Genomic DNA, 22,525 nt, shown 5'->3' with positions numbered 1-22,525 from the left:
AAGTCTTCATAAATAAAATAATAATTAGATTATATTTACATCATGGGCTGTGAAATATCGATGTACCCAATTGATTTTTGGAATAAACCTCTTTTTTTTTTCAGGTATGTATCCCGTTATTATTTTTCATTTCTGGTCATGGCAAATGTTGCCTGATGTGCATCTTGTTGTGTTTTCAGGGTGCGCCGACCTGCACCTGCTGGACATGCTGAGTCCCATGGAGAGAAAACGTCAAGGCTACATCCACGAGCTCATCGTCACAGAGGAGAACTACGTCAACGACCTGCAGCTCGTCACCGAGGTTACATTTTTTTTATTTTTTTTAGTACTATTGATTTTATGTAGACTCTCAAAAGCATTGGACGTAATCACTAGAGTCAAAAATAGCTTTTAAATTTGTTGATAGCCAGCAGGGGGCATTAGAACTTTTATGTTCACTTGGACTACCAACAAAGAAGTTACATCGTTTGTGGTACACAATGTTTTAGTTATGCTGTTAACATAACTAAAAATTTTTATATATATATATATATATATATATATATATATATATATATATATATATATATATATATATATATATATATATATATATATATAGAGAGAGAGAGAGAGACACCGATACCGATACCGATACCGATACCTCAACTTACTAGTGACCTGACTTTAGAGTTTTGGTTTGTTTGTACCCAATATTTTTGTCTTAAGCTTGAGTCACAAGCGCTCGATGCAATGAACTTCACAACAAGTAGCAATTCTTCAACATTTTCATAATATATGGACGTATCCAAAATATTGTGTGCGTGCTTGTTTAGGTCTTCCACAAGCCTCTGCTGGATTGTGAGCTGCTGAGCGAGAAGGAAGTGGCCATGATCTTCGTCAACTGGAAGGAGCTCATCATGTGCAACATCAAGCTGCTCAAGTAAGATCATAACGCCCTTCATCATCATCATCATCATCATCATCATCATCATCTTAAGATGTGCGATTAGAAAATACGATCTTAAAAGTAATAACCGCGGGATGTCGTCTGCAGGGCGCTGCGGGTGAGGAAGAAGATGTCAGGTGATCGCATGCCCGTCAAGATGATTGGCGACATCCTGACCAATCAGCTGCCGCACATGCAGCCGTACATCAGGTGAGCACGCACGTGCTTTCAGTGTCAAAGGTCACTTGATGTTTTTTCACCCTCGATGATGCTCGTGCAGGTTCTGCTCATGTCAACTGAACGGCGCCACGCTGATTCAGCAGAAAACGGACGACAACCTCGAAATCAAAGACTTCCTCAAGGTAAGAACAACAAAATAATCGTCATCAGTTAATTGATACTTTTAACTTTTGTGTTTCCGGTGACAGTAAACATACCTATTTTTCAATTTTTTTGTAAACCAAGTAATTTGAATGATTGTTGATTTTCCACGATGAAGACGATCCAAGCAATTTTTGTTTGTGTCTGTCAGCGGTTAGCCATGGACCCTCGTTGTAAGGGGATGCCGCTCTCCAGCTTCTTGCTCAAACCCATGCAAAGGGTCACTCGCTACCCGCTCATCATCAAGAACGTACGCTTTGCGCGCACACGCACGCACACACATTCACACAGTGGTGTCACTCCATTCTTGCGCTTTCCACAAACAGATCTTGGAAAACACTCCCGAGTCGCATCCAGACCACAATCACCTGAAAGCTGCTCTGGAGAAGGCGGAGGAGTTGTGCTCGCAGGTCATTTCTCATGGATTCACTTTTATACTTTTTTTACTGCTGCCTTAAAAGCCCTAAAAAAAAAACATGCATAGTGGGACTTTTAAAATATAAAACATTGGACTCCTGGATGGGATTTAGCTTTCTATTGAAACTGATAGTACTTGTAAATTAGCTTTTGTATTTATTCGGGATCAAATCTCACTTTATTAATGAAGAAAGAAGACTACATGACTATTTTAGGGGGCAAAAGCACCATTATTCTTAAAAAAAAAATCTAAGGAAATATATTAAGAAATATAACTTTTAAAAAATATTTTCTACAGAAAACTTTTTTTTCTAAAGAAAAAATACAAATCATGATCAAATCTATTTTTTAAACACGACTCTAAATAACAATTTTAGAATCAAGGCAATTTTTCAAAACAAAACAAAAAATCAAAAAATAATTTTTTTTTCCCGTTTTTTAAAATGGTTTTATTTAAATGTTTATCTTTTGGCATGTAGGTGAACGAGGGCGTGAGGGAGAAAGAGAACTCTGATCGTCTGGAGTGGATCCAAGCGCACGTTCAGTGCGAAGGCCTGTCCGAGGTACTTTTCATTATCTTCAAAATTAAATCAAGCCAAAAAAGGGTTTGGCGTCCAACAATGTACACGAGAGCAGAGAGCACACAGACAGTAAAAGTGGTGCAGTGGCAAAATCTTGAAAATCAAGTGACCTTAGTAAAATAATGCAATCAGTTACATGAAGTGAATGCGACCACGTTGTGGATGTGCCGTGCTGCAAATCCAAGATGAATGCTGAATTTGTGTTTGAATGCTTGCGGACGACGATGTTGCAGCAACTGGTGTTCAACTCGGTGACCAACTGTTTGGGTCCCCGCAAGTTCCTCCACAGCGGCAAACTCTTCAAAGCCAAAAGCAGCAAGGAGCTCTACGGCTTCCTCTTCAACGACTTCCTGCTGCTGACGCAGGTGATGCGCCGCGTCGCCTCGTCTACACGCGTGCCAAGTAAATACTCGCGCTAGGTCTGAACGCCGCTTCCCGTCTGCGCCGCAGGTCACCAAGCCTCTGGGCTCGTCTGGATCCGACAAAGTCTTCTCGTCCAAAACACACCTGCAGTACCGTATGTACAAGACGGTGAGAACGCACGCACACACACACGCACACGTGTTTGTGTGCATCTTGTCATTTTTCCAGAAAATACTGATAATAAAATAATAATAATAAAAACTTGCTTACTGTATAATAGTTACCACTTCCTCTTTTTAAAAAGTACCTTTTTTTGCCCTGGAAAAAAAATGATTTTATGTTGGAAAATGAAATTAACTTGATTTGAAATTGACTTAAACCTGGAAACAAAAATCCTTGAAAATTGCCTTAAAAAACACTTTTTTCCTCCCCAAAAATATTCTGTTCTCCCCGAAAATCGAAAATGTACGTAATCCTAAAACTATTTTACTTTTTTCTGAACAACTCTGATTTGATTATTAAAGAAAACATGTTTCCCCCGCAAAATGTCATAGAAGTTTTTTTTTCAATAAAAACGGAGACTTTAAAATTAAAATAAATCTCGTCTTTCTCGAGAAATTTTTTTTCTTGTCTTTTGTCTAGGAAAAAAAATCTGACTTTATTATTAAGACTTTTTTCCCAATGATAAAATATAGCTTTTTTTTTCTTGAAAAAAAGTTTTATTGTTAAAAAACAACAACACTTTTTGTTGAAAAATATCAGATTTAATTCTAATATTTTTTCCTCTATCATAAAATTATACCTCCCAATATTAATTAAATGTCATAATAATAATAAAAAAAGTTTCTTAAAAAAAAAGAACAAGACCTTATCACCAAAGACACTAAACTTTGATCCCATCAAGCTTATTAGACTGCGTTGTCTATGTAGAAACCCGAAAACGTCAAACCAGGTTTCATCAGGTTCAGATCCAGATTGTACATTTGGCATCAGCGTAAACCTAACTTGTACCAATTGCACGCCACATACTCAAACACTTTAGGATAAAGAGAGCGTCCGTACTAACGAGTTGACTGCTGGTTGGTGTGTGTGTGTGTGTGTGTGTCCGGCGCAGCCCATCTTCCTGAACGAGGTTCTGGTGAAACTGCCGACGGACCCGTCGGGAGACGAGCCCCTCTTCCACATCTCTCACATCGACAGAGTCTACACCCTCAGGGCCGAGAGCATCAACGAGCGGTAAACAAAGGCTCAACTTTTTCCTTGGTGAGCAACTCAAGTGTGATTGTGCCGTTGTGGCGCGTGCGCGCAGGACGGCGTGGGTGCAGAAAATCAAGGCGGCCTCCGAACTCTTCATCGAAACTGAGAAGAAGAAGAGAGAAAAGGCCTATCTGGGTATTTCTTGTGTTTTATTGTGACTCGCGTGCGCTTGCTGTTTATGTTGTGCGGTCGGTCGGCTCCCTCAGTGCGTTCCCAGAGGGCGACGGGCATCGGCAGGTTGATGGTCAACATCGTGGAGGGAATCGAACTCAAGCCGTGTCGCTCGCATGGTAACAACAATCGTTTTTGGAACGATCGTGCGTGTGGACGGCAGGACGTCGTCTTGACGTTTGTTTGTGTTGCAGGTAAAAGCAATCCTTACTGTGAGGTCACCATGGGCTCGCAATGCCACATCACCAAAACTCTGCAGGTAAGATGAGTTGTTACCTCCACCAAGGCAAATGTTGCTTTTGATTAATGGGAACATTTCTTAACTCATTTGTCTTTTTTTTTTTCTTTTTTTTTTCTCATGTGGATAATTGATTGACTTTCATCTATTTTTTTTTTTTTGTTTTACCCATGAGGATAATTAATTTACTGGAAGAAATAATAACCATTTATCCACTTTTTTTTTTTTGTTTTTTTACCCATATGGATAATTAATTGACTTTTGTTTTTTACTTACTTTACTTAAAAAAATATCCTTAACTCATTAGGATTTATTTACTGTAATTACATTTGCCAATGATAATGAATCTACTTTATTATTCATTTTTTACCCATGAAGATGATTAATTTACTTAAGTTGTCTTTTTTTTTTAAAGTCCCTGGGTGGAGGCTGTGCAATTAATTGAAATTCAATTACAATTTCAATTATTACACTCCACATTTACAAAGTCAGCATAATCGTGACAAAAAAAAGATTAATACTAATTTTGAGTTGTTAGTGTTTAAAATGACACATTTGCACCTTTTTATTTTAAAATAATACATTTAATACATTTTGTTTCATCCAAAAGGAACTTGAATACTTTATTTGTCTTAATATTTTTTATGTTCAAACATTTTCTTGTTTTGTACTAAAAAATAATCGTGATTAATATTTTCTTAATAATCAAGCAGCCCTACCCCTGGGGATAATTGATTTATTTATTTATTTTTATATGAGTATGATTAATTTTTCTCTTTTTAAGTGATGGTGGGTGATATGTAAAATATATTTTTATGTATGTATAAGAAGTATATCGGTAAATATATATGTATGTATGTATTATTTAAAAAATAAAAAATCCAAATAGTATTTATATAATAAAACAAATATTAAAAATCCTGGATTTGAACAAAACTTGAGCTCCTTCTTTGCACTTAGAGCCTTGGCGGAGGTCTGCTTCCATTGTTTATTTTTGCTAAACGTGTTTTGTTTGGTCGCAGGACACGCTGAATCCCAAGTGGAACTCCAACTGCCAGTTTTTCATCAAGGACCTGGAGCAGGACGTCCTGTGCGTTACCGTGTTTGAACGGGACCAGTTCTCACCGGATGGTCAGTCCACGTGTTTCTTATCTGACGCAATACAAAACGAGGAACCTCAACTTTATTGCGCTTCCTTGTTTGTAGTCTCGATATGTTGTGCATTTTTAGCAAACTGCTAGACATTAAGCTAGCAGACTTTTATAGACTAAATCATATGGTTTGGTTAACATTTGCCTGTTTAAATGTGTATTTTGTTTTGTGTCTCAATTTTAGAGTAAACTTCAACTGGGAGTGACAAATAATCAGCATATAAAAAGTCTACACACCCCTGTTAAAATGGCGGGTTTTTGTGGTGTAAAAAAATGCAACCATGATGATTTATTTTTTTTATCCCCCATAATGTAAAACTCTATTGGGGGGAAAAAATGTCAAAATAAACAGTGTGGTTGCAAAAGTTTGCACACCCCTCTTAAAACTGGGATGCACTGTTAAAAATTAACCAATCACATTCACATTCATGCCAAATGGGAGTCAGCATACACACCTGCCACCACTTTAGCAGCCAATGGTTAACCCCAAATAGAGGTGTTCTAGGAGGCTTTTCCTGACTATCTGTTATCAAAATTTCCAGCTCAAGTCACGGTCTATCGAGAACTAAACAGATGTCTCCCCCTCTTCTTATTTTTCCCCCTTTCAGACTTCCTGGGCAGGACAGAGATCCGATTGGCGGAGATCAAGAAGGACCAGGGCTCCAAGGGACCAATCACCAAGCGCTTGCTGCTCCACGAAGTTCCCACCGGTGAGATTGTGGTCAGGCTGGACCTGCAGCTCTTCGAGGAGCCCTGAAAGCACGCATCGGCTTCGTTATTATCAGGAACGACTGGACACAACTGGACGAGAGAGACTTTATTCTTATTCTTGTTATTTATTGACTGACCAGTAGAAGAAGTTGAATCGACAGCTGGTAAGTTGGACCACGAGGCAGCTCGCTTGCAAAACTTCACTTTGATCAAAAAAAAAAGGTCTTTTGACAGCCAGAAAGGACGTGAAAGCCACAACACGACACGACAGCAAAGTTGTGTTTTTTGTGCGCTGCTTTCAGGAAAAGCTGTTCTCCGAAAGTGTTAGCTTGTTGCTAACGGCTAATCCAAGGTGACATCCGATTTAACTGTTTACTCCCTCAGATACTCACTCCAGTGACAATCTCTCACATGTGCGCGTGTTAAGTGTACAGGCTTAACAGAAGATGCTAATAGCGCTAAATAGTTAGCATCAGAAGAAGTTGACTGTTGAGGATAATCAATTTCGTTGTTTTAATTTACTTTAATCATTTTTTCCTCTCATTTTGTACCAACGAAAAATGTGAAGTTTTTGTTTTTTTTGCCAACTATAAGGATATTAACGAGTTTTAGTTTTTTATGTGGATGATTGATATCTTTGTTTTTTGTTTTTTTTACTCTCATAAGGGTCTTTATCTTTTTTCTCCATTTTTAGAATAATTAATTCACTTGTTTTTGCAAAGACTGCTGCTGTTTCATTTAAATCAGACATGTTTTTTGTCCTTAGATTGCTGCTGAGAATTCACGCACACACACACACACACACACATACGAACACACAAAAGTGAACTGCAGTTATGTCAAAGATGAATGTTGTGTACGATTCCCCCTACTCTGTAAACCATCAACGGTTACCTTAGTGACCAGCCACTGTCCAATCAGACGAGGGCGAGCCAGTTGTGTGTGTGCGTGCGTCTTCACAATGAGAAAAAAAGTCTTAAAGCCTGTATTTTCCTCTCCAGACCCCCTCGTTCCTCCTCACACTGTACTAAAAGTAAGCTAATGAACCGTTTATACTGTCCGCCTTCCAGGCTGCTGTAGAAATACTACTGAGAGAGACTGAAGAGTTAATATATGACCGCTAATGGACGATAGAAGACGGACGTCGCTGTAGATGAAGTTGTACGTACCTTGCTGTCTTTTCAATGTTAATAAAGTTCAAAATAAACTTCAGTTGAACCAACATGTCGGCTGACTGTGTTGTAACTCAGCCCGCATACTCACATGCTTCACATCAAGAGAATTCATTTACTGTTGCTGTGTTTTTCAATTTTTTACCCATGATGATGATTTATGTACATACTGACCTATTTAGAACAACCCCTTGATAATTCATATACTTGTTTTCTTTAAAAAAAAAACAAAAAAAAACATTTTACCCATGAAGGTAGTAGTCAATTTACTTTCATTATTTTTTTTTTAAACAATTAACGTTTTTTCTCCATTTTTTTACCCATTATTTTTTTCATGTAACTATAATTTATTTACCGGTACTTTTATAGTTATTTTGTTCCCCCCCAAAAAAACATGAGGATACTTAATTCACTTTGAAAAATGTACCCATAACGATTATTTACTTTTGTTAAAAAATGTTTGGAGGAAAGAGCGCGAGTGCCTTTAAAATACAATTTTTTAGGTTTCTGGTGGTAACCTGTATCATTCCTTTTAGAGACTTTGACTACTAAAATATTTCTGATGTATTGTTGAATGCCTGTCTCATTTATCAAGGACAAAAATTTGCATAATTTGCACATTAGCTTATTGTTTTATTAACACCATAAACTTTAGGTTTTGCTGATAATAGTGTACATAAAAGGGAAAAAATATGAAGCAGAACGCTTTTGAAATCAAACTTTGATAATTGTGATATTCGATTGTCATGTTTTAAAACTCTGTCCCTTGGTTGTTGAACAAGAGAATGAACGTGTGTAGATTCTTCATATGGACATACGAGCAGGCCTTTAGTTCTCTCGTATAACAGCAGGTGGCGTTGGCGACATGCACTGTACTTGTTAGTCTTCTAATCACGACTCTGCGGCATTGCTGTGCTATATTTGTCATTTATATGCAGCCGTTTTTTTCCCCACATCCTCCACCGCTGCTTGCTGTGTTTTATATGCGAGTTGCCAAATCTTCTCAGTCACGACTCTTGAATGTGTCACAATCACGAAGCAATCCAGCGTTTTTCTTTTATCTTGGCTTACTTTCAACCTACAATAATAGTCAGTCCTAAGTCAAATATTAAACAGAGGACAGGTTAGGAGTGGTTTTAAGGCGAAAACGCTCGTCTTTTTCAGCTTTCAAGCCCAGATGACAAATAATTGGATTTTTGAATGACCCAGATGTCCATCAATGCCCCATTCGCTGTTGACACCATTGGATTTTTGGTGGCCACGCAGTTCGCCTGTTCAAAACACTACCGTCTGCCCTTACGTTTTTTGTTTGTTTTGTGTGTTTTCTTTTTCTTGTGTCTTGTTTGACAGCACCGTTCTGGTTTGTGGGCTCAGTTTGAATTGGATATTGGATGTTTAATAAAGAAAGAAAATAAATGTGTTAAATCATATTTGTATTGATTTAATTTGATGTTTCTCCTGGCAATCTCCCTATGTTGGTTTAATGCATGCAAATAATAATTTTACTGTTGTTATAAATTGCCCTTACTGTTAATTTATGTGAACGACGTGACCACATGACTGATGTCATTGTCTACTTATTTTGTCACGCCGAAACACACATTAACAGTTGCTGTCTTCTTAGCCATGCTATGGATTGGGACAGTCACTTTGACTACAGTACTGTACTAAATGTCGTGACACCAACGTACACGTTATCAACAGGTAATAGTTGCCGTCGTTTGTCTTCAAGCCCACTTATACATTTATTCGGTCCTTTCCGCGCAAATATTTGCTTTTCTACTAACGTTTCAAGTTTTGCCTTGGCGTATGAACGCAACACACGCTTTACGCCTTCTTCTGCTTTTTAAATCACAGTATTTGTGTGGGAGCGGCGCAAACAGCGCCACCAACAGCATTGGCATATGAACTGCGTCATTTTGAGTGCTTTTAAGTGGTTTCGCGTGAGCGGGGAGATTTAATTTCCCGATAGGAATAAGTCCTGAAGGATAACTTTTATAAACGGTTAAATAAATAAGACGTCTCCGCCAGGACGGGGGTTTAATTGCCATACACCCGCGCGCGCGCTCTCCTCCGTCATACGTGCGCGTGACACACCTCCGGTTAGCCATTAAGCTAACATTAAAGCTAAATCTCTAGTGGGCGCGCGCCGGGCTGTCGGGGGCTCAAAATTGTCTCTTTCGTGTTGTTATGTGGTGAAGCGAGCGAGCGAGCGAGCGTCCGCCTGCGTCTGTCCTCCTCGGCTGACCACCGGGAGCCGCCATGGAGTGCCGCGTTCTGTCCATCCAGAGCCACGTCGTCCGGGGATATGTGGGCAACAAGAGCGCCTCTTTCCCGCTGCAGGTAGAAACCAAGCGAGCCGAGCAAAGCTTCGCTTCCCTCCTCGCATCCATGATGTGACGAGGGGGACCTTGACTGACATTTCATGTGTGATGCTCCTTCTTTTTTTTTTTACCCTCCCTTTTAAAATGCCCTCTCATTTCACGTCGTGAAATCAAAGTTTATTATTATGTTTTGCCAACAAACGAGTCGTGACGTGCTTTAATTGTCGCTAGGTTTTGTTTTTCATTAGTGTCCGTTTGAGTTTGTCATCATGGGAATGAAAGCCTCCTCCTAAATGTTTCATCTCCCTTCCAGCTGTCACTCATGACGAGTCACGACCCAGCACCACCTTCATTTTGATGTTGTCATTGAGGCAAACCTTGTGGGTCTGACATTGAAACCGACATCATCGTCCTGACTGAACAAAGTGTCTTAGTCCGTGTCTTATGAGAAATAGATCACCGCCTCTTTTTTGGGAGGCGACAGGACGAAATATGTTTACATGAGGCCCAGGTAGTTAGTGGGAACCTGTTAAGGTCAAACGGTCCATTACAGGATGCAGTTGATATCCAGGTTGCTCAGAATCTGTACAATTTCAGATATTTTCTATAGTCTTGTCCTCGTTGGGAGACTCGGGTGAACTTGAGTCTGTCCCAGGCGGCTGGCTGACTTTGGGCAAGATGCTGAATGCACCCATATTGTTTTACCTGGAACAAATTTCCCACACGAGTCACACGACGTAATGGACCAGAAAAATCAAATAAAAACAGAACAAATTTGACACTTGAGAACCCCTCATAATTTTGACCAGGGTGAGCTTATTACTTGTCAGCCAATCAGAGAAGGGATTCCCCAAGTAGCAAACGAAACAAAAGGGTAGAGGAGATATGTTGACAGATAATCAAGTTTTTACTGTTGTACTTGAATTTTAAGGCGTTTTTGGACTCGATTTTCTATCGCCGATATCACACGAAAACCTTCCTTTTCCATGAAAGGCCGTTTTTCCTTTGCAAAAAACAACAACAACTTGATTTCCCTGAAACCCAGACCAACAAAACCTAACCAGAATTTTCATATTTATCAATTGATTTTTTTCTTGTCATTGCTATTTTATTTTTGTATTTTTCCGAAGATTATATATGCGGTGAGATTAGGGCTACAACTAACAATTATTTTAGTAAATAATGAATCTGTCAATTACATTTTTCCATTAATCGATAAATCTAATTAAAAAAAAATATATATATTTCTATCCCTTTATTCAAAAACAACATTATATAGAATTGAGTGTGCTAAAAAATGCAAACATAAATTCATTATGAATGATTCAGTTCTTCTTACCATAGTCAGAAAATCAGCTGAAGTGTCGATCATTGTTTTTGAAAGTACAGTATAAGCAGATGTTTGCAAAGGTCTTATTCGACACAAAGATAAACAGTCTGCTTTCATGAAGCATTGTTGAACGTGTGAAATATACAACTTTAAACAATTACATTGATGATCAAAATAGCCAATTAATTGTTGATCAAGCGATTAATTGTTGCACCTCAAGAGATTATTGATGCAAATAAACATAATTTTCAGACCAATTAGGTGAAATTGCTTGCTTGCTATTGCTCACCTTAACTGGAGCATCTAAGAGAGGGAGCGCATACTCACTGTAACTCTCAGTCGTGGCACACAAATGTGCCAACCTGCAGATGGTTGAAATCGCCATCCTATTTACTACATGTCAAACTGAATGCTGTGGGGAAATGCTTTTTTTGTAAAACCCAAAGACTTTAAGCCAGTTAAGATTTCTGCTGTTGACAGTGCGACTGTAACGGGAGGTGGCTGCTTTGCTTGGATGATGATGATGATGATGATGATGATGATGATGATGATGATGATGCTGCTGGATGGCCCTCCACATCCTTCATCTATTTTTGTCCCTGCCGGCGCCTGCAGGGGGACGATGAGGAAGTTGCGGCGTGTTCGACCTCGGCCCGCGAGAGCGCCTTCAACTTGTTACGTCTGATTGATTCTCTTTGGGCTTGCTAATGCGCAAATAATAGTCTTTATATGGGGATAAGCGCCGAAGCCATTAGCTGCTCTATATAACAGAAGACCTTGTTACGCCGCCTGTAAAAGAAGCTGCTTTTTAGCTGCTGCTTTTTAGCTGCTGTTTTTTTCCCCCCCACTTTTGGGAGGCCGTCCGTGTCAGAGCTGTTTTCACCGGACAAGCACTTGCTGAAAATGTGACGAATGACGGATTTTACAGGCCGCGTGTAAGGGGTCTTGCAAAAAAACCTCGACAGGGTCCGGGGGTCGTCCTTTGGCGCTGCCGCGGCCTGGGGGGCCCTGAGGTGTTGCGCTTGCTCTGTTCCGGCGGGGGTCGTCGGCTCCCCTCTTTGGTGGAGATTTTCATGCATGCCAGATCCACCACACCAGCATCTACCGAAACTCAGACACAATCTGTTTCCTCCTCAGGTTATTGAATCGGTGGAGGCTGGTGTCTCGGATCTCACGCGGCTTCGTCTGTCCTTCCTTCCTTTTTTCGGTCTCTCCTTCGGTCTCTTGAGGCCTCCCTGATTTTATGTTTTTTGGATTTGTCGGGGTCTGGATGTTTCTTGGGTTGGGGAGGAGTTCTGGTGGGGGGTGTCTGGTCGGTGCTGGATTTCGCCTTCCTTGGTTTTCTTTGGTCCTTCCTCGGGTCTCCTGGTGTTCGGTTTAGGTGAACGGTATGAGATTTTTTCTAATAGGTTTTCTGGTGAGCTAACAAATACACGCACGCACGCACGCACATACACATACTCACCCACACACACACACAAAAAAAAAATATATATATATATATATATATATATATATATATGTGTATATATATATATATATATATATATATATTTAAAAAAAAAAAAAAGAGCAATGATGATGACATTTCCGAGTGAACAATACTGAGCTCTTAAAAGAAAAAAAAAAAAAAAAAAAAACCTCGACAGGGTTATCCAGTCACAATTGCTGCTCTTCTCACACAAACGCAAGAATGACATTGTAAACTGGGAGCACCCCGGGAGTCCTAATTGGCATCGAGGATTGGTGACGAGCATGCGGGGGGGCGTCCCCTGTCGCTTCCTGTCAGGACAGAAGCGGCGTGCGAGGTCCGAGCCCTCTGATTGGGCTGCCGTGGGATTCCTCCGAGTGACATCACGAGTCAGTGCTCATCTTCTCGGTGTCCCGAGAGCTGTCGCTTTCAGAAATAACAGCAGTTAAGATGGAGATCCACTTTTCGATGTGCTTATCGATTTGGCATCAACAACTATAATTATACACATTATGAAAATAATCAATAATGAAGTCATTTATCTTAAGATAAACATGAGCATGTTGCATACAGTTATCACAACTGTTGTATTTTTCTTTTTTAAATAAGATAAAAAAAAATCCCGACATACATCTAATTATTCATTACACGAGTGTCGTTTAACAGCTAAACCATTGCCGGCCTTGCTTGTAACTGTTTTAAACATTCGCGTCACATGAGACATACTGTAGAAGAAAATATTTGCTTCGGTCCACTGGTCGGATTTGACCTGCGGACGTTCAAGTTGGCTGGCCAGACAAAAAAAGTTGAGCAAAAACGTATGTTTCAGGAAGGACAAAAAAAATTCAAATGTCAAACAAATGAAAGCATTTTCAAGAGTTTTGTACATTTGACACGACATGCACTGAAAAGTATAAATAGTTTTGTGCGTTCAAAACGCACAGAAGACCTTCACGCACTTTACAATGCAAACAAAGTAGCGAGCGACACGGAAGGAGTCGAAGGTCACCGAACAAACGAGTCTTTCGTTGGACTTTTTTTACAGCTCCGTCATCGAGTCGCAGTGATCGCAGTGGCGCCGGCACGCAAGACGATTTCCCGTCTCGTATCGGATTTCGTGTCATTTCATGTTTCTCATGAAGGCTCCAAGTGGGGATGATGAATAATTGTCACAATCGCAACACCGAGTTTTCACCCATCAGTCGTTTGTGCTAATCAAGAAAGTCGAGATGTTTTTTTTTCTCTCCGCATTTACAACATCTTTGTTGCCGGTTTTATTCAAATGTGAGGCTTTTTATCCTAAAAACAAATCCTTCCAGCTTGTGACCTTGCTTGTGTGTTTGTCTCTTTGCAGGTTTTGGGCTTTGAGGTGGACTCCATCAACTCTGTGCAGTTCTCCAACCACACAGGTCAGAACACGTTCAACGTGCTTGGTTTCACATCACGATGGATTCCAGGTCCAATCCCGTGTTGGGTTTGCCATCATAAATATTGAACAGCTTGAACTTGTGCAATTTGCCACGGATAATTGCTCAGATCATCCTGAGAAGGAATTTGACATCTTCATCAAATAATACAAATTCAAATTTGGGGTTAAAAATATCCATCACGCGGCTTCGTCTGTCCTTCCTTCCTTTTCTCGGTCTCTTGAGGCCTCCCTGATTTTATGTTTTTTGGATTTGTTGGGGTCTGGATGTTTCTTGGGCTGGGGAGGAGTTCTGGTGGGGGGTGCCTGGTCGGTGCTGGATTTCACCTTCCTTGGTTTTCTTTGGTCCCCTCGGGTCTCCTGGTGTTCGGTTTAGGTGAACGGTATGAGATTTTTTCTAATCGGTTTTCTGGTGAGCTAACAAATACACGCACGCACATACACACACACACACAAAAAAAAAAAATATATATATATATATATAAAATAAATAAAAAATAAAAGAGCAATGATGATGACATTTCCGAATGAACAATACTGAGCTCTTAAAAGAAAAAAAAAAGAGAAAAAAAACAACAAAATATCCATCCGTTCATTTCCGGTTATCCTGATGATTTGATTCATTAGCATTGCTGCAAATTGAAGGCAGCTGTGGCGCAAACCGCCCATTGTGAAAGCGAGAGTGCTGAATAGAATCAGTAGACGGAGACGAGGAGGTCCCAGAAAATGACGTCGTCAGTTGCGACAGCAGCAAGTAGTGACGTCATCTCATACGCACGCACGCACACACACGTGGACACACACATGCAGGCGCGGCTGCTCCCGCTGCTCACGTCCCTTCTCAGCCCCTCCGGCTTTCCTGCCGTGTTGCCTGGCAACAGAACCCCCCCCCCCCCCACCCCCCCCAAAAAAAAAAACACGTGACCCGCCTGTGACTCACCTGGAGCTGCGACATCAGCCTGCAGCAGACAGACGTGCACTCGGGCACGCACACGCACACACACCAGTCAATACACAGCTATTTATAGTCACACATTTATCTCGTTGTCCTTTTTGGTGTCCCCTTTTTGTGTGTGTGTGTGTGTTTGTCCTTCCCCGTCTTTGTGTGTATATCAGCATATATTATTATTTATATAATTTTACATGATTATTATTATTATTATATATAATATATATTTAAAAAATATATTTTTATATTGTATCTATGGGGGGGGGGGGTCAAAATTCGTGTGTTAATTTTGAGTTAATTTAAAGTTCCTTTAATGCCACTAATTTTTTTTAGTTAACAATTAATTAATTTTTATAATTTTTTCAGTCGCAACACAGCAGACACGTACACATCAAAATTTAGCAGTAATAGATTTAATAATAATGCATATATTTGTGGAGACTGGGGTCAAGTTGTATTGTACAATTTAAAAAATATGCAGAATTTCACTTCATGTTAAAGATTAGATCGCTCTTATTATGAAAAAGAAAAATGCACTGAGCTGTCGCCAATGTCTTACAATTGCAATTATGCCATCTAGTGGCAGAAAAATGACCTACACATAAATTAATATTACACTTGTTTTTTACAGTACAGTATGTCTTTTTAAATTTTAACTCAAGTTTATGATTATGAAATTACTGTATCAATGACTAAAAGATGCAGCCATATTTCTATTAGTTTAAAAAAAATTCTCACTTTTATGTTAACAAGAGTATGAAAACTTATGAAAGAAAAATATTTTATTTTACATTTTATTGTACATTTAGAACAGATATCTAATTTGTGATCAATTGTGAGTTGACTGTTGAAGTCATGCGATTAATTACAATTAAAAATGTTAATCACCTGACACTGCTAATTATGATAAAATTAGCATTTTTATATTATATAATTTGAAAGAAGAAATGATGTTGCATACTTGATGTGACACAAGTGTGAGCGTACCTTGAAGGAGCCAATGTGTGGCGCCTAATAATAATAATAATAATAATAAGCTCCTCCTCGTCCTCCTGGTTCAGGTTATTCCCACTGGAAGGGCCAAGTGCTGACGGCCGACGAGCTTCACGTTCTTTACGAAGGCATCAAGCTCAACAACGTGCACCAGTATGATTACGTTCTCACAGGTGTGTGCGTGCACGTGCGTGACCAGCACCTTTGTGACACGTTTGTATAAATTTTGCGCGTGGGTGTTTGTGTTCAGGGTACACCAGGGACACGTCCTTCCTGGAGATGGTGGTGGATATTGTTCAGGAGCTAAAGAGAGCCAATCCTAACTTGGTGTACGGTGAGTAGTGAAGGCTCTCGATCAACGTTGCACGTATAAAACAATGTTTTCAACTTCAAAGTCGAATACAACTTACATGTACTTCCTGCACCTACCACTAGAGGGAGCTTATATAGCACTCGTGGTACTTGTTCCACATTTTGAGAATCAACAACAATGCCCTTTGTAGATGTGAATTGTGTATTTTTTGTCGTTGCAGTGTGCGACCCGGTGCTGGGTGACCACGGCTCCATGGTGGGTTGCGAGTGCGAGCGTCTGTGTCTTGTCTTCATCTTCTCACACTTCGTGTCTTTACAGTACGTCCCTCAGAATCTGTATCCGGTGTACAAGAACAAGGTGGTTCCTGTTGCTGACATCATCACTCCCAACCAGTTTGAGGCGGAGTGAGTTTTATTCATCACTCATTTAGTTATCAATCATGATTGGGTCCAAGGATGTTTGCATTAGTTTAAGGTGAAAAAACAATATTTACGCCTGCATACAATTTAAAAAGAAAATCAGTTGTTTATAATGGATGACATTTTAAACTTGTGCTCCACTGTAGCGGATGTTGTCATGTCAAACTGCGCCACCTAGTGTTTGACCCTTATGCATGCAAAAGCCCGTAGAAGTTATGATTCTCACATCACTGCATGAAACATCAAGAATGATCCCAAATATGCAGAAAAAAAGAAGCAGAAGTTAGATCTCATTATGATAAAAAAACAAAAACAGTGAAAATTGAAAACAGAGGATGTGCTGTAACAGTGTTTATATGTCACTGACTGCTTTTACAGTTTTTAAAAATAATTTGTATTAGAAAAGAATATTTTGTTTATTTATGATTTTGTTATTAAAATTTCTTCATCGTTTCATTTGTTAGGGTTGATTTTTGAAGTGCTCTCATTAAAGTGAATTTACAGAATTTCAAAAAGCAAAGGGACTCCTTTAAACCTGGCAACATCGAAATTGCTTTAACTTTGTCAATTTTTGAGGCACTTGAATATCTGAATTTTCATTTTAAGAGGCATAAGCCTGACTTTGTCCAAACACATCACATTTTTAATCATCAAAATGATTTAATAATAATATCCAAAAATAGCCACCTGTGTATCTGGTTTTCAATTTTTCCTTTCCCAATTTTCCAATTACAAGTGATGACATTCCAAATTATTGAGCTTCCCCCTGCTACTAACTGTTGCCATGTTTGTTTCAGACTGTTGACGGGGAAGAACATCAGCACAGAGAAAGATGCCGTGGAGGTGAGAAACTTCACAACTGTTCTCTCCTTTTGAACAAACCCATTTGTAAGTGTCCGTCTGGTGTGCAGGTGATGGACCTGCTGCACGCCATGGGCCCCGACACGGTGGTCATCACCTCCTCGGATCTGCCCTCCAGACTGGGCGATCGCTTCCTGGTGTCGCTGGGCAGCCAGCGTCACGGTGGGTGTCACATCGCGTTTATTTGTATTTTTCAACCGTCTTTGACAAATACTTGTTCCGCCTTCAGTTCGTCCCGACGGCAGCAGGACGACGCAGAGGGTCAGAATAGAAGTTCCCAAAGTGGACGCCGTCTTCGTCGGGACCGGCGACTTGTTTGCTGCGATGCTGCTGGCGTGGACGCACCACTACCCAAATGACCTCAAGGTACCTCCGCCCCGCTCTAGTGAGGACAAAAGTATTGGGACATTGCTCTAAACTCATTTACTCCCAGAAACGTATAAATATGTTCTATTAAATATCACCATGCTCCCAAAGACGTATTTATACGGTTTTTATGTTTTTTTTTTTATGGTAGAGCATACAGAAGGCTTTGATGCAGCCTCTGAACTGAACAGAATGGTTGAAGCAATTGCAGTTATTACAAAAACAGCCAGCAGGTGGCGACAGAGTTTAAGAGACCAACCAGGGCCATGTTGCAAAACACTTTTTTCCCTGTGTTTTTTTTCCTGATGAAAGAAGAGACTCTTAATCTTTCTTTTCATGTTTGTATAGCAATAGAACACAATATTCTGTGGGCCTTGCAAAATCCAGTAAAACAGCCCGGAGCAAAGAGGGTTGCTTCAGTAAAAATGGATGGGAGTGAGTGTGTTAATCAGTGAATTAACCGGTCAGTGGCTGTACCCCAGGCAGCGACAGAGAGAGAAATCTTATGTCTGCAAACTCCCCATTTTTTCACTTTTCACTTTCTCAAGGTGTCCCAATACTTTTGAATAGTCTTTTTCCACAAGACTTTAATATGTATGTCATCTCTGTCCACCCTCGTGACAATCAGACGGCTTGTGAGAAAACATTTTCAGTGATGCATCACGTCATCCAGAGGACCATATCGTATGCTCATGGTAAGGAAAACCTTTTCCACCAGTAGGTGGCGCACACTTGCGGCTGGTTTGAAAATCCACGTATAATTGATCCATATTTAAGTACATTGATTTAAAAAAAAATAATAATTCTACCATAGTCTTGAATGTCTTCTCTTTCTTTCTCTGATCAGAACTAGCAGGTCCCGGTCGGAGGCCCAGCCCGCCCCAGCTGGAGCTGCGGATGGTCCAGAGCAAAGCGGACATAGAAGACCCCGCCATCGTGACGGAGGCCACCGTCATATCGTAACGACCGCCAGCCTCCCGTCACTCTGTCAAAGGTCATTTTGTAACGCATCCACCCTTTTCGGTCCTCGGACCCTTTTTAGTCTTTTTGGCGCTCCGGCAAGCCGTTAGCCTCCACGCGGAGCCGCAGATAGACAACAGAAGGTGCCGCCCAGCAAAAAAAACAGGACGTAAGATGCTCTCTGTGTGATCTGAAATTGTTTATCTGTGGCTCCACTTCCACACGTCACGTCTTTTAGCAGTTGATGTAATAGTAACCAACCTCGCCCTGAAAATACCACAAAGGAAAAAAAACGCACAATGTATAGTTGATGTATAGATGTTGTACTATAACTGTATTGGAGCATCTGTATGATAGCTGAATTTGTCTATTTGACCATCATGTGCTACTCAACTACACGCACACGCGACGTGAGTCAACTTATCAAATACATCCGTACATTTACTCAAGTACTTAAATAGTTTACGTTGCTAATTTAGCTCAATTTTAAAGGGGGTGCACCCATATTCATTTTTAACATCTTGACTCATTTTTTAGAACGCGAGAGACCAGACAAGTGTGTTTTCACTGCGGTCTACTCGAGACAAACAACACATCATACACATAACGATAACGCCGCCGGTAATGGTCGAGTATCCTACCCCTAAACCAGATTTCTGTGCTCGTGCCAAGACTGACCTGGAAGCAGCAACAATCATAAATATTCAACACGTTCAACATTTATGATTGTTTTCCAAGTAAAACGGGTACGGAAAAATCTCTCAACAGAAAATCACTCAGGATTCTCTTTAGAAGACATCCGACAATCAGGCCTTTGCTGACTTTTAAAAATTTGGTCCGATTATCGGTACGAGTGTACCCCACTAATTTACTGTGACGTTACTTCAACAGCTGAGAACACTGCATATCTGACCTCGTTACACCTTCACCAAATGCCATTTTATTATTTCCAACATGATTGTGAAAATCCATGTCATAAAAAAAAAAAAAAATTGGGGGCTGAAAGGCCAAAACCTAAAAAATATTACACCGGCATTAGTGTATCCACCGTCCTAATAAGAGGTGATGTGAGGATGGGAAAAAAAATAATGCAATAATGTAATAATGGTATATTTGAAGTTGTACTAGTAACGTAAATGTCTTGATGTCACAATTTGAAAAGAGACGCCATCTTGCGAGCTGGCGTGAAACATTCCAATGTGTCTTCCCCAAAATGGATGACATGTTTTAAAATGACAACGATGTCGTGGAGCAATTTTTTGTTTTTGTTGACCGTATTTGATAGTTTAAAGTAGGATGTCTCCTTTTCTGTAATACCGTATTTCCTCCAATAGAGGCTGTGTGCGCTGTTGCTCTCACACGAGCTTGACAAGAGTTAACCACTGAGTTTGAACTGTTGCGAACCAAAAGTGCAGCACTGTGCAAGGTGCACAGTTTTTCTTTTTTCAATTCGTTGTTCAACATACTTCTTTGACACCGATTCGTGACTGGTCTTTGGCGCCATCTTGTAACATTTTGGGGTATTTAAGAATCTGCTGCAAATGGCAGAATTTAGAATAGCTAAAAAAATGCAAATATATGAATTTGTGAATAGCCAACTGCAAATATGCGGGCGACTACTGTTGACTGGCTAACTGGACCTTCTGCCGTCTAACATTTAATTATTCTGCCTGTCACTCTTTGTCATTGTGATGAACAAAGACATTATTTACATTATTTGTAATTGAGAAATAACTGTCATACCAAAATACCAAATACAGAGGAATCTAGGATTTGGTGATGAATCTGTTCTGGACTAAAAACCAAATCATACGAAAACCCAAGAAACATTTCCCATAGGAAATAATGTAAACACAATTAATCCGGACTCCATGAACCCAAAATATAAATAAACAAACAAACAATGTTTTGGATAGAAAAATAACAAATGTTTTACATACAGAAAATACCATGTGGATAAATGAACATTAAACACACGTAACTTTTATTAAAGTAAAATTCGTTGAAAACCAAATTGTACGAAAACAAGGTTCCACTGTTTGCAAAAAAAGGATCATTTCCTGATGATCTGTCACGGCAAACTAATGTGTTTTCTGCTATAAATGTTGCCTCTGCCAGGTTGCAGTTGAGTAAATATTTCACGGCCGATATTTGAGGAAATACGGTGTTTTAGTAGGTGCTAAGAAACGAGCTAACTGCACTTAGCAACAAGATTATAGACGAATAAATGTATGGAGCCGGGTGGCACTCAGTGCGTTCTATCCCTTTCATTTTCGAATATTTGTGCTAACTTTGTACTGGTAATCGTGCGGTGACTCGTTAATCATCATACGTAGCAATCATCAAGCTGCTTTTAGCTCTGCTTCACACATATTTTAGCTACGTATATTAGCGTCTAGCTTCATTTAGCTCGTGTGTCTTTTTGACTACAGTGTCTTAGCTTCCTGCTGGCCAAGCAGGCGGCCGTGTTGATTGGTCCAAATGTTACCTGTTGTGTCTTTTCAGAAGCTGTGTGTGTGTGTGTGTGTATTTATATTTATGAATGGTCACAGGGTTTTGTGTGTGAGTGAGTGATGATAAAGCTGACAAAAATGAAGAAATTGACTGTAAATGTTGCCAAATGAGAACAAAGGAGCACGTGGAATCTCCTTAAAATTTGAGTAAACAAGCACTTTGGAGAACAGGGAGAAACTGTGGACGCAACCGAGTCAGGCTCTGAGCGGACGTTTGCCTTCACCGGTCAGCTTGGCACATAGAGCGACATGGTTGATGCATGCCCAAGTAACGTTGTTGAGTTAGGGTTGGCCAATTAATTAATTGATAAAAAAAAACAACACACACTTATTTTCATGTTATCTGGAAAGAAAACTACGGTAATTTCTATTATCGTGGTACCTTCGCTTATGAGTGTCGCAACTTGTACATTTTTCAAGTTACAAGTTGTTGCTTGGTCAGATTAATTTTTTTCACTTTGCGTTGTAAGCCATCAACTTGAGGTACTTGAGTTTCAGATATGTGAAGTGAAAAAAAAAAAATGTCACGTTGAACTTATGCTCTGCCTGGCATGTGGGCAAGGAGAGCCGCAGTCACTGATGCACTTCTATTTCTTGAACAGGACGAACCGAACCGTCAGACACAACTCACAAATACTACAGAAATGACACCTTATAAAAGCAGTTTATTTCTTGACATTCTCTTTTAGTTTTAGGACTGAGAATCCAAAATGATTTTTTAGGGTGACTTGGGCAATGATGCTATGAGGCGTGTGAACCTTGAGTGGGATGTGTTGAAGAGGACAATCGTTGTTGGATGTTACTGGAGTGTTTGGATGCCTCACATCACCTCTTGCTCTCCCTCGGCTTGTACAGCCGCTTACAGCTCAATTAGCCTGGCAATGTGCGTTTGTGTGTTTGCTGTCCTCCTCAATTTCCTGTCAGCTGCTTTCCAATACCGCCGACTCAAATGTGATATCTTAATTTCGTATTTCTTTCCTAAATAAGCACAAATGATTTACGAGACAGATGTTTATATCGATATTTGTTCAAGAAGATCAACATATCGCCTCATCTTTAAATTGCGTGGAAAAAAACAAAAATAGTGCCAAATGAAGCACTTTTAGTAGATGTAATTTCCTAGCAGTGTGTGATTGGTGTTCAACATTAAAACCAGAAAAAATATAAAAGAAATAATGTGAAGCACAGAATATGTTAGTTGCCAAGACGCAGTAAGCAACTGGTCAATGT

General features: G+C 39.8%; 2 protein-coding genes across 7 annotated transcripts in view; both read left to right on the top strand.

Annotated features, from left to right (window-relative positions):
- Positions 1-7,420, top strand: part of itsn1 (intersectin 1 (SH3 domain protein)) — a 32,339-nt gene extending 24,919 nt beyond the window's left edge. For 3 of the 6 annotated variants that reach the window (XM_086092494.1, XM_086092497.1, XM_086092492.1), the window contains 15 exons: positions 180-301; positions 816-922; positions 1,037-1,138; positions 1,209-1,290; positions 1,461-1,559; positions 1,636-1,719; positions 2,206-2,289; positions 2,532-2,672; positions 2,758-2,838; positions 3,785-3,906; positions 3,980-4,062; positions 4,134-4,217; positions 4,293-4,357; positions 5,359-5,467; positions 6,096-7,420. In XM_086092494.1, coding sequence (XP_085948620.1) covers positions 180-301; positions 816-922; positions 1,037-1,138; positions 1,209-1,290; positions 1,461-1,559; positions 1,636-1,719; positions 2,206-2,289; positions 2,532-2,672; positions 2,758-2,838; positions 3,785-3,906; positions 3,980-4,062; positions 4,134-4,217; positions 4,293-4,357; positions 5,359-5,467; positions 6,096-6,244 — 1,514 coding nt within the window. In that variant the 3' untranslated portion in view covers positions 6,245-7,420. The remainder of the gene's footprint in view (positions 1-179; positions 302-815; positions 923-1,036; positions 1,139-1,208; positions 1,291-1,460; positions 1,560-1,635; positions 1,720-2,205; positions 2,290-2,531; positions 2,673-2,757; positions 2,839-3,784; positions 3,907-3,979; positions 4,063-4,133; positions 4,218-4,292; positions 4,358-5,358; positions 5,468-6,095) is intronic. The other 3 variants (XM_086092496.1, XM_086092498.1, XM_086092495.1) reach the window with 1 other exon arrangement.
- A 1,859-nt stretch (positions 7,421-9,279) lies between these two features.
- LOC147163409 (pyridoxal kinase-like) lies at positions 9,280-21,600 on the top strand. The gene is made up of 11 exons (XM_086092167.1): positions 9,280-9,713; positions 13,850-13,904; positions 15,932-16,036; positions 16,114-16,197; positions 16,397-16,431; positions 16,495-16,580; positions 17,393-17,438; positions 17,507-17,618; positions 17,686-17,822; positions 18,451-18,517; positions 18,670-21,600. Exons 1-11 carry the CDS (start codon positions 9,633-9,635, stop codon positions 18,783-18,785), a joined length of 924 nt encoding a protein of 307 aa, XP_085948293.1. The 5' UTR covers positions 9,280-9,632; the 3' UTR covers positions 18,786-21,600.
- Positions 21,601-22,525: the final 925 nt, after the last annotated feature.

The sequence above is a fragment of the Leptonotus elevatus genome, chromosome 13 (assembly GCF_054856555.1).
Source record: "Leptonotus elevatus isolate MCC_2025b chromosome 13, RoL_Lele_1.0, whole genome shotgun sequence".
Lineage (NCBI taxonomy): Eukaryota > Metazoa > Chordata > Actinopteri > Syngnathiformes > Syngnathidae > Leptonotus > Leptonotus elevatus.
Note: the sequence above shows the minus strand (reverse complement) of the source record. Positions and strands in the feature narration are given on the sequence as shown.